Source organism: Fundulus heteroclitus, unplaced genomic scaffold, assembly GCF_011125445.2.
Source record: "Fundulus heteroclitus isolate FHET01 unplaced genomic scaffold, MU-UCD_Fhet_4.1 scaffold_28, whole genome shotgun sequence".
Classification (NCBI taxonomy): Eukaryota; Metazoa; Chordata; class Actinopteri; order Cyprinodontiformes; family Fundulidae; genus Fundulus; species Fundulus heteroclitus.
Window position 1 is genome coordinate 5126635 of NW_023396689.1, and position 12868 is coordinate 5139502.

General features: G+C 42.1%; 1 protein-coding gene across 2 annotated transcripts in view; it reads right to left on the reverse strand.

Annotated features, from left to right (window-relative positions):
* The window catches only part of LOC110367139 (NLR family CARD domain-containing protein 3-like), a 47124-nt gene that overhangs the window by 23402 nt on the left and 10854 nt on the right, over positions 1 to 12868 (reverse strand). For both annotated transcript variants that reach the window (XM_036130124.1, XM_036130123.1), the window contains exon 4: positions 7685 to 7910. In XM_036130124.1, the coding sequence (XP_035986017.1) occupies positions 7685 to 7910 (226 nt within the window). The remainder of the gene's footprint in view (positions 1 to 7684; positions 7911 to 12868) is intronic.

Sequence of the window (12868 nt, forward strand, 5' to 3'; positions counted from 1 at the left end):
ACGCCTAGAAAAGAAAGTGCAGGGATGGAGTTTGCCATCAGAGGCAGACATCTGGGAGAGGATGGCCCCAACTCCTGTATCTGAAGCGTCGACCTCCATAGTGAACTGGGCCTACGGATCAGGGTATGTCAGGATGGGGGCTTGTGTGAACCTCTTCTTGAGAAAATGAATAGCCTGATCGGCTGCAGGGGTCCAAGCGAAGGTTGTCTTGGTGGAAATGAGGGCCTTAAGGGGCGAGGCAATGACACTAAAGTTTTTGATAAACACTCAGTAAAAATTGGCGAAACCAAGAGAATGTTGGAGGTCTCTTCGGGTCTTGGGTGTGGGCCAGTCCTCCACAGCCTTGACTTTTGCTGGATCGGTCTTCACCTGTCCACCCTCAAAGATGAAGCCAAGGAAACTTATGGACTCACGGTGGAACTCACATTTCTCTGACTTAACAAATAAACGGTTCTCTAGGAGCCGCTGGAGGACCTGGCGGACGTGCTTCTGATGTTGTTTGGGGTCTTTGGAGAAAATGAGGACGTCATCTAAATAAACAAACACAAAATGATTAACGAAGTCTCTGAGTACATCATTTATGAGGGCTTGGAAGACGGCTGGGGCATTGGTTAAAGGCATGACCAGGTACTCGAAGTGGCCGATCGGTGTCTTAAAAACCATTTTTCATTCATCTCCCTCCCTGATACGTACCAAATGGTAAGCGTTGCGGAGGTCCAACTTGGTGAAGATGGTGGCTTCGCGTACAGTATCAAAGGCTGAAGCCAGAAGGGGTAAAGAGTATTTGTTTTTAATGGTTATCTGATTTAGGCCTCTGTAATCTATGCAAGGACGAAGTGTTTTATCTTTTTTTTGAACAAAGAAAAAGCCTGCCCCAACAGGAGAGGACGATGGGTGAATAATGCCCGCTTTCAATGACTCAGCTGTATATTTCTCCATGGCTCCCTGTTCTGACTGAGACAGTTTATAAAGACGGGTTGACGGCAGGGGGGCCCCTGGAAGGAGATCTATGGAACAGTCATAGGGACGATGAGGTGGAAGGCTTTGCTAAGTCTTTGCTAAAAACACGTCGGAGATGAAGATACTCGGGTGGAACTAAGAACAGATCAGGAGGAACCTCAAGGGAGGTAGGACCAATCAAAGAATGGGGAAGGGCTGACTGGAGACACAACGCCAGACAACTGGAGCTCCATGTTTCTATTGGTGACTCTCTCCAATTAATGTGAGGGTTGTGGGCCGCCAACCATGAGTAACCCAAAACAGCAGGAGTGTTTAGTGGGAAAAACAAAAAAAGAAAAGGTTCTCATGATGATTACCGGAAGAAATAAATTTAAGTGGAAGCTTCTGATGGGTAATGGTGGCTAGGGGACTGCCATCCAAAGCAACAACTGAGACTGGGGATGGTAACAAACGAACAGGTACGCGGAGTCTATTAACTAAGACTGGATCAATAAGGCTTTGCTCAGAGCCTGAATCAATAAGAGCTGAGACCGGATGTTGGGAGTCTTGAAGACAGATAACGGATTGTAACAGTAATTGGGGAGTGGGGGTCTCAGAACATGCGCCCGCCAGTATCCCCTGGACTACTGGCGGGCCGGATTTTTTGGGCGAACGGGACAGTCCAAACGAAAATGCCCGGAGGCGCCACAGTAGAGACACTGTTTAGCCCTCATACACCTGTCTCTCTCTTCCGGGGATAGGTGAGCTCTACCTAGTCGCATGGGTTCTTCCAATGGTTGGCTCTCTGAGAGGGCTGGACGGAAACTGGGAGGCGTGACTAAGATGGGAGGGGTGAGGCGTCGCGCCGGAGGAGGGTCCTATCTCCGTCTCTCACAGGCTCTTTCATGGAGCCAGTCATCCACCCGAATAGCTAGAGCGATAAGCTCCTCTAGGTCTCGGGGTTTGTCTCGAGTGGCTAGTTCATTCTTTAATTTTTCAGTGAGTCCGTTAAGGAATGCCGCTTTAAGAGCCAGGGCGTCCCAACCTGCCTGAGTAGCCAGGGTTTGGAACTTGACTGTGAAGTCAGCTACCGAGCGACCTCCCTGTTTCAGGGACCATAGTCTTTTAGCTGCTTCCTCCTTGCTTAACGAGGAGGAGAAAGTTATTTTGAACTGTGCTAGGAAGTCGGCATAACGAAGACTGAGAATGCTTGTTTCATCGATAAATGACTCCGCCCAACCCAGGGCTCTATCTCTGAGGAGACCGACAATATAAGAAATCTTCCCAGCGTCATCTGGAAAGGACTGAGGGGAGTGACAGAAAACTAAGGAGCACTGCAATAAGAAACCCCTGGACTGATTCAGCTCACCAAAAAAGGGTTCTGGAGTAGGAGGGACACCCCAACACCAGGGATTGGAGCCGGCGTGATATCAGCGGGAGGTTGGACAACTGTGGGAGAAGGAGAGGTAGGTTGATTCCTGCTTAACTGTCTTCTTAGGTCCTGAATCTCACAAGTTAGTGAGCCCACGGCTTGAACAAGCTGCGTCTGCTGTTGGCTCATGGTTTGTAATAGAGCCTCATGCTGTACTAGCAATAACCCCTGATGGGAAACTGCGCTCCGCAGTTGCGCCCCTGAGTCAGACTGGTCAGTTCTTTCTGTCATGTTAGAAAATAACGACTCAGAATCAGGGCAACCACGAAGACAAAACAGTTCAGTTGAATCTGGTTTATTGTTTAAAGTGCAGGGTGTCAGGTGTTGGTGGTGTCCGGTTTGACAGTCTTCTGGTCTGCTTGGGGAGGCAAGGGAAAACGGTGAGAAACAGCCTGTGGCTGATGAGAATCTGAAGGTCACTAATCTCACAGAGTCGGAGGCTTGCCAAGAACCAGGAGGAGTGATGTCCTGGGTCCGGGTGGAAATCCAGAGATGCTTTCTCTCTTGTGCAGATGGTTTGGGAGGGTGGACAGGCAGGTGAGCTCTAGGAGGAGAACTAGCACTGGCAGACGATCAGGAACATCCAGTTCCCCTAGGGTTCCAGGCTTGAGGTTTCTGTGGCGTGGGCGAAGGGTTCTGAAGGGAAATAAACAGAGACACAATGTTAGGTCTGGCTTGGAGGGAACTCGGAACAGAGTAAGTTCGGTCATGTACCACGCTGGAAGCGAGAAAGAACTGACGCCCTCCTCCTGGTCTCTGCTCCTTAAGAAGGGCTCTAGTTAGCTGTGATGAGAAGAACCTGCCCGTCACACCCTGCAGAGAAAGAGAGAGAGAGAGAGAGAGAGAGAGAGAGAGAGAGAGAGAGAGAGAGAGAGAGCGAGACAACCCGGCCTTGCACCCAGGTCTGGAGTGTGACAACTTCTGCTTGCAAAAACATATTTACCCCTTTTTTAAAAACTAATAATATTCTCATCTCAGCAATATTTATATAATCTAAACTAGTAACTCAAAACAGAACAAAAAGTTAAAGCCAGCAAAATTTTAAATAAAATGCAGATCCACAAAAACAAACAATAAAAACTTCAAAAGCTAACATCTCAAACTGGGTTAAAGGCCAAAAAAAGATCTGTTTTAAAACAACATTAAACACAGAAAGTGAGTTAACCTGCCAGATATGTAAAGCTACTTGAATGCAGAGTTTTGTGCAATGGCAGAGAACATGCTATTACCTCTTTGCGCTTGTTTTTTTTCGGATGACTAATAAAAACATATCTGCAGACATGAGCAAATGAGAGGGAATGTAGATATGAATCAGGTCTGACAAATACTGGAAAGCAAGGCCATGACGACATTTAAAAACAAATAAAATACATTTTAAATCACTCCGAATGTGAATCAGTAGCCAATGAATTGCTGCCAAAAGTGGAGAAATGTGCTCTTATTTTCTGGAACCAGTTAAAAGAAGAGCAGCAGTATTTTGGACCAGCTGCAGTCAAGCCACTAGAGTTTTGTTAATCCCAGAGTGAAGTGCAGTAATCTAAGCAAATTGTACTTAAAGCATAGATTAAAATTTTTAGTCAGATGTCTCAGTTTGAAAAAGCTGAACCGAACCAAAGATTTTAACTGAGCATTGACATTAAGATTATTCTCAAGTCTTACACTCAGGTCTGTAGCAGTCTGTGTCAGATACCGACTTTAAGGTCCCAGATCAAAACTGATTTTAGAGACATCAATGCCCCCAAATAATCTAAACCTTTGAGAAGTTTGTTTTTAGCAACGCTTTTCCTTTTTAGCGTCATAAATGTCTCCTCCGTATTGCAGAAATGCCCTGTAGATGGCAGCAATGTTGTTTCTTCCAATTCACAAATAGATGTCTTTGTAAACGGTATGACTTCGTCATTGCGTTCTGCATTAGACAATGTAGCTCCCTTGAAAAAGAAGGTGATTATTCACAGGAAGCTGGCTCCTTGGTTTAATTCAGAACTGCGTTCCTTGAAGCACAATGTTAGGAAATTGGAGAGAAAATGGCGCTCAACAAGAGGGATCATATTTCTCCAATTTTAGCTTCCCATCATTGGCTTCCTGTTAAATCAAGAATAGAATTTAAAATTCTCCTTCTAACTCAGACTGCAGGTCTACTGGTGGTTCCTAGAGTCTCTAAAAGTAGAATGGGAGGCAGATCCTTCAGCTATCAGGCTCCTCTCCTGTGGAACCAACTCCCAGTTTTGGTCCGTGAGGCAGACACCCTATCTATTTTTAAGACTAATGTTAAAACTTTCCTTTTTGACAAAGCTTATAGTTAGAGTGGCTCATACCCTGAGCTACCTCTATAGTTGTGCTGTGATAGGCATAGGCTGCTGGAGGACATCAGGGTCTAATTTTCTCACTCTACTGATTTCTACTGTTCTTCAGTCTACTGTTCTCCAGTTTTGCATTGTATTACATTGAAATGACTGTCGTCATTTCAGCTTTTAACTTTTTGCTCTCTCTCTTTTTCTTCATAGTAGGTACACCTGGTCTGGCGTTTTGTTAACTGTGACATCATCCAGAGAAGACGGCTCACCCGCTACTACCATCTAATGTAGAACAGATTACTAGATCAATGTGTGCTTCTGTGCTTTTTTGTCTCTCTTGTTGTGTCTCTGCTCTGTCTTCTGTAACCCCAGTCGGTCGAAGCAGATGACCGTTCATACTGAGCCCGGTTCTGCCAGAGGTTTTCCTTCCCGTTAATGGGGAGTTTTTCTTCCCACTGTCGCTTCATGCTTGCTCAGTATGAGGGATTGCAGCAAAGCCATGTACAATGCAGACGACTCTCCCTGTGGCTCTACGGTTCCCCAGGAGTGAATGCTGCTTGTCGGGACTTTGATGCAATCAACTGGTTTCCTTATATAGGACATTTTTGACCAATCTGTATAATCTGACCCAATCTGTATAATATGATTGAACTTGATTTTGTAAAGTGCCTTGAGATGACATGTTTCATGATTTGGCGCTATATAAATAAAATTGAATTGAATTGAATTGAATTGAAACTATCTTCTGCCTAAAAAAAGAGGGCTAAACACTGGTTTCTTATGATTGACTCCAAAGGGACGGGGTAAAGAGAGAAGAGGAAGAAGCTGAAATGGACTCAGGAAGGTGAAGTTTTGGTTGCAGCAAACAGATTTTCTGGAGATGAGTGACAATCAGAGCAAATTGTATTTTCGTCAGAAATCTGGAAATGACCACAGAGCTGTTTACTTGTTGAGAAGAAGCAATTTTAGTCATAAATGTTGCGAATGGAGATTAAACAGACGTGATTCTCCTCATATTAGGCAGTCTAGGTATGTTGAAGCGATCACAGAAGAACAGTTGTGTTTTTTTCTACTTTAACCCACTAAATATATGAATATCTCTGCTTCCATGTGTAGTTGGATTAAAATGACACGGAGTTGACAGGATCTACTCTTCCAGCGTCCAGCTCCCCCCCCCCCAAAAAAAGATTAACATAATCTCACTCTTAACTTTCCTTAAAAGTTGAGAGGTCTGCTATGAAATCACTGTATTTTCTCAAGGTAGCGATGCTTTGGTTCTTTGTTTAGTTTGGGACTGTAGGCAATCTGGTGTTGGTCTTATTCACGGGGCTTTGTGTTCTTGGAAACGGGTCCATAGCCGCCACAAGCAGCTTGCTGTGACTGAGACGAACAGTTGCCATATTTACCGTGATAGCTAATTGCTGGGCAAGTGAGCAGAAGCAAGTGGTGTGCTGTTGGTGTTTGTTGACAGTCTACACACTTAGGCTACGTTCACACTGCAGCCTGAAGTGAACCAATTCAGATTTTTTTGCCCATATGCGACCTGTATCTGATCGTTTTATGACAGTCTGAATGACACAGATCGCATTTTTTCAAATGCGACCCAGGCCACTTGGATATGTGGTGCTGAATCTGATATGTATCTGATCTTTTCAAATGCGAGCTGTGTCTGTATGGCCGGGTCGCATTAATCCGACCTATATGTCACCGATACTCGACAAATGTCACTATTCTGCGTCCTGCTATGCAGAAGCGGGAAGAAAGACGACACTCATAGCGGACTACAATGAGAAGAGCAGTCAATGGACGGAAAGCTCCGGTTAGAAAATAAATTAATGACCGAAAAATGCTTGCCAGCATTATAATCCATGTTTACTTCCGCAAACACTGAGGACGCTTGCTACGTGTGACGTCATCGCGTCCACGAGTGTGCATGCGGGACACTTAGGTTGAACGTGTTTAGTTCACACAGGAGATCACATACAAGTCGCATATATTTGGAAATGTGAATGGACACAAAAAAATTGGAATTGAGCATTAACACCTGCAGTGTGAACATAGCCTTATTGGCACGGTGTATGATGGCAGCAGAGGCAAAGTAGCCATCGTAGCTTAATAAAATAACTATTTAAAGTTTCTTATTTAAAAAAGTGTTAGCTAACATTAGTTAGCAGCTGCACTACCGTTCCTTGGGAAGAAGAAAGCAATGACGGTCATGGCAGCAAACATGGTCATTCCGACCAATCATGTTTCATACGACGCCTACCTTCCACCCCATTACTGTCCCATAACCAATCACGGCTTAGGCATACTCCTCCCACAAATATTGATCAGACCAATCATGTCTTAAGCAAACTCCTCCCGCTCAAAAGAAAGTCTTACTTAGGTATTGCAGAGACACCCATCTTGGCAAATGTAGGCAAAGGAACATGTGGAATAACTTGGAGGGTAATTAGTGGTAGCAGGTGGAACTAATTGAGGTGATTAGTGGCTGGGAGGAGTGGAGCATGGAGTCAAATAATCACCTAAATCATGACAAGATTACCGTTTATGAAATGAAAAACAGATTTGATATAGTTTTGGCATATTTGACTAAGTTATGCTAAAATCACAGGTCATATTACTAAGAATGATTGAGAGTGAATTGAACTGAACTTGATTTCCAGAGAGCCACAGCTATAGACTAGTGACCCACTGAAGAGTTGTGGCACTACGCTTAGCAGAGATGAACCCAACACTTTGAAAAGACTCGTCTTATAGCATTGGCCACTAATCTAGGATCTACTGCAAAAGCAAGGTTCAATTCAGTTTTATTTAACATTTTTATTTTAATCTCAGTAAATTTGTTTTTGAGGTTTATCACTTACAACATTCAAAAGCCAAACCTAGCTTCAAATCAGTAATTTCTATCTAGGTGGTATCCAATTTAACTACCATCCATGTTATGAAAGAGTTAGGGACAAAAACATATTTTAAAATTTCAGCTTATCTTCAAATAAATATCAAAACATTCTCTTACTGTTCTGTAGAGAGTCAGCCAGCTTGTTTGCTTTGATTTTCCTCAGAAAGATTAGCGTGATCTTTAGAAAAGCCTCTTCTGTACTTCTTTTGTATGCTACCTCATCCTTGTCAAGCATGTCCTCATTTTCTTCTTGGTTGTCTAAACTTGAATCTGCTGAACTTAGAACTTTCTTGAACTTCTTCAACTCATTCTTCACAAAACAGACAATTTCCTTTTCAACGGACTGCAAGACAAAAAAACAAAAAAACAAAAAACAAATCAATGATGAACCTGGACAACTCCTCTAGAGGAATGAAGAAGGGAACTGGTAGAAGCAAAAATGAAGAAAAATACAGCATGGTGTACATTTAATGTCCCGCTTCCATTTAATGAGGTCACATCTTTTCAAATCATCCTTCAGTTAAAGCTGTAAACCAGTGGGACTTAATCATAAGACTACAATCATCAACATTAGCCAAAACAATGTTTTCTCTGCATCTAGTGCAATAAGCACTATAGCAACATGTATACCAATGGATGTTCAACTGTATGTACATGTTGACCATTTTACAAAGACGTCAAAAGAATTACAAATAAACAGAAAATTACTGTAGCCACCACTGCATTTGTACACATCAATGAATTAATCAATATGGTGCTCAAAGTACTTCACATATGTGCAGTTATAGAACAAGATGGAGAAAAAGAAAACAAATGCTCCATTTCATAATCATAAAATCTCTCTCTCTCTCTCTCTCTCTCTCTCTCTCTCTCTCTCTCTCTCTCTCTCTCTCTCTCTCTCTCTCTCTCTCTCTCTCTCTCTCTCTCTCTCTCTCTCTCTCCCTGAGAGAGAAAAGGTGAACTAAGACACAGTCAAATAGGAAGCATTAACATAACCCCCCCAAAGGTTAGGTATCTAGCCCCAATGACGCAAGTACAACTGAATATGAGAACGTCTGACCTAAGAGATAAGACCATTGCTAAATTACGAGCCTCTCAACCCGACGTTGACTTGTGAAGCTTAGTGAAGTGCCTCCACAGGATCTCCTAGATGATGTGAATACAGCACTGAGTACAATCTCTACTGTGACCATCACAGAGACCAATGAGCTGATATACAGTACAGCACTGGTAATCCTTGAAATGCTTGGCAAAGTTAACATTAAGAGTGGCCATGAAGTCCACCATGGAAGAGAACGTTGGAAGCCAAAATCAAGGCAACACTAAAAGAAGTAATTGTCAGAACTCCAGAAGGGTGCATGCAGAACGGAAATTCCCCAGAAATACAAACAGATGCCCATTACTAAGGCCCTGGAAACAACCAAACAAAGACTCTAAGTCTTGGCTGCCAGACTGAAGAGATACACAAAGGAGATATAAGCCAGAAGAATAAACAGGCTGTTCTCCACTCAACCAGCTAAAGTGTACTCCCAGTGGCAGGGTAATAACACGTGAGCCAACCCACCAAGGCAACAAACTACGCAATGCTGGAAAGGGATATGGGAGAGAGAAGCATCACAGAGGGTAATAGATCTAAGAGCACACCACAATAATCTCCCTGAACTAAGTCCAGTGAACATCACAATGGCAGATATACAAGACGCTCAGGTATAAAGAACTGGAAAGCCTGATCCATGCCTTCTGGCAGAAGAAGAGGACTTCTCAAGTAGGCCCTAGCAGAAAAGAGTTGAAAAAAAACCTGTTTGTCAAGGGTTAGGGGCATTGTCAGTTATTTTTTTGGGTTCCTCATAGCTAAATTAAATGGAGGGGTAATACAGCTGAAAGTAGGTGCATGGCAATGTGGTTAGGGATTAAACACAATATACTAATTTTCCCCTCATTTGAGCGCAGGAAATTCTGTGAGAGCCATTGCTAGATATCAGACAGACAATTTTGCAATTAACCTAGTGTGTTGCTGTTATTCAGTTTTACTGGTATGAAAATCTGTAAATCAGGAGCATAAAAATGAAAAGAAACATTGTCTTTTGAAAGTATGGGTCCTAATGTCAACAAGTAGAGGTAGAACAGAACTGGTCCAAGAATTGAGCCTTAAAGCACACCAGAGAAAGTGGTGCAGTTGTAGAGATTAAGTTATTTATTGTGATTCATTATACAAAACACAATGTTGTATTATCTAAATTCTGTTTAATACAGTCAGAGTACACATTCTTAAATTTGCTTCCCTATATGTTTTGTAAATGTTGTTAACACTTTTCATTTTACGGTGAATATTATTGTTTGAAACTAGATAATCACCACTTTCTAATATATTAAATTGTCATCTTCAAGTATTCTGTATGAATGGCATTGGAAGCCACTGCTGAATGACCTATTATTGTGTAGATGATTTCAAATCAAACTACTACTACTTTTACTACACACTAATAATAATGATGATGAAAATAATCATGTTTATTATTTAAGTCTAATACTTCACTTAACTCCATGAAAAGGTTGTTATGCCAGTACAGGACGTGACAGACTGCAGTTCCCATGATGCAATGTGGTCAAAATGGCCACCAACTCCCATCATGCAACACGGCCCAAAATGGCCGCCGACCCTAACAACGAAGCAACGAGATAACGTTACTATGGAAAGGTATCTAACCCAGCTGCACGCTGCATTTGTCCTTCTTTTGGCACACCGCCAGACTGAGAAGGCACGCAGCTGTTCACTCTGTGAGATTCAACCCCCACACGGCATGTACTCGATAATTTTTCGCAGGACCGAAGATTTTCGAAGCAAACTCCATCCCTGCTCCAATGTGCAGGAGGTCGACTTTTAAAGTACTTTCTGAACCCACTTCGATCGAAGACTGAGAGCGGTTTATCTCCCGGTGATCATAAAAGGGACCACGCTTTCGTTCTGGCCGAACAAAGCTTCTGAAAAGCCCAGAGAGACGAAGGGATTTCTCCTCCCGTTCCCCGCTCTCCGACGGACCGGCCCCGCCGAAGCTGAGACCAGATTCGTGGACCCAAGGCCAGAACATCTGCTGAAGCAACATCAGAGTAAAGAAAAGATTCCCCTTTTTATTTTCACCCATAAGGTGATATATTCTTATGCCTGGGCAGAACTTTTAGGATTTAGTTTAATGCTTAATTACTCCAAGTTTTGTTTAACTGCTGGATATCTCTGATGTATGTGCATGCATTTTGTAAGTGATTTTGGCTGTGTTTTGATTTGTGGTTCATAAGTGACCCCGCCGGGGGTCGATTTTTCCATCTTTTTCCCTTTCTCTTTCCTGTCTTCTTATTAGTTCAATCTTTTTGTGCACCCCTCTTCTAGTTTGCGGCCTTTCTTTGAATTCCTCATTCAGGACGCCCCCTGGTCAAGGCACCATCCCACATTAGCGTAAGCACGGATTACTTCATTAAGACCCCCCCTTTACGCATCACGCAAGGTTGTAGGTCATGTGTTGTCATAATCGCCATCTTGGGAAGATGCAGCGTAGCTAAGCTGTTAGCTAGCTTATTGAAAACATTGAGGCGCCCATCCAGTTCTCAGAGCTATCTCTGTCTTTCAATGCTGCTACGTCAAGTGCCGACGTCTTGAATGTGATGTTCAAACAACTGTGATTTGAACTAAGATTTGCTACTTCTCATTTTAATCCACTTTTTTTAACTTTTATTTTAATATATTTTCGCATGTTTATTTTAGTAGTGAGTAGAGTTTCCAAGGTTGTGGAATTAGAATAATTACTGTAACAGGGAATTGCTTTGGTTCAATAGATAACAACCTGTGGAATAGTAATTGTTTGTGTCCATTTCAATTCAGAGTTTGCATGGTCTTTCAAGATACAGAATTATCTCTTTTTGAGTTAACATCTGACATTAATACAGAGACATAATCATTGGATGGTGATAAAGGAGTAACGATTTAAACTCTAATTGCAGTTATATTGGGGTTCTCATAGCTTGCTCGATAAATCTCATCGGTCAGAAACTGATCAGATAACCTTGTTCCGGCATAAATGAGTTTATAACAGCTAATTAATAAATGCATTAGTGGTATTAGTCATTACAAGCTTATAGCCTTGGGATCACCACCATTTGAACCATATTTTGTTATAGCTACTAATTGAGTTTGAATGACCTATTATTAAAATTAGAATACAAAATTATAATTAATAATAATAATCATATTCAAACAGCTTTCTGGCATAACAAGGTGTTCCACTTTAAAAGGGTGGCCCCACATCTGTCAGCTAGTAACATTATACATAAGGGCAGGGGTGGACTGGGACAAAAAATCGGCCCTGGCATTTTGGATTAGACTGGCCCACCACATTTTTTTGTGTGTACTGAATGTGTATACAAACTGTGCAATACCTTGAGGCCAGGTTAATGGAAATTAGTGAGAGTGGACACTTAAAATACTTCCAAAATCTTAATCTTAACTGTAAAATGTAAACTCCACCACAGCACAGCAACAATTCTTAGATCAGAGAGAGAGAGAGAGAGAGAGAGAGAAAGAAAAGTCACAGTCAATCACACATACAGCATCTTCCTGTCTCTAGATCATAAATTCAATTGTTCAATTATGTAATGATAAACCAACCAACCCCTTGATGAATATGATAAAATAACATAACCCCAAAAATTGCCCACTGTGCTGCTAGTGGGCAATTCTACAGCAGCTTGCATTCTGTGAATGCATCTTCCTGTCTCTAGATCATAAATTAAATTGTTCAAACACTTATAAACTGATTTTTCACAATTTAATATATGTGGATTACGAATTGTGTTTTGGTCATCAAACTGTGTGCAGGTAACATGTTTTTGTGCTGCTGCACAATCATAAAAAGCAGAGAACTGGATGTAGGTGAGGCCGGCAGTTCCTTCCCCTCTAGGCAGGGGGCGCTCAAGGGGCACCGCTCCTGATCCTACAACTGTAGAGTCAAAGTAAGTTATGGATGTTTTATTAGCGATTTATGCTAAACAAGTAAAGCACTAAAAAGACTCAAAACGTACTGCTGGAACAGGACTGATCAAGGAAGGCTTTCCTCCCTGGCAGTGAGCTCCACTGAGACTGAGAGAGTTTTAAATCTGAAGAAGATAAAGAGAACTTTTACCGGAAAATGATGATATTTTTGTTCAGAAAGAGCGCCGCATGGACTTCATTTATAAGTAGAGGTAAGACAGCGATAATTATTCATGTTTTGTTTTTGTAATAAAATGTGCGTAATGTGGGTTATAGTTTTA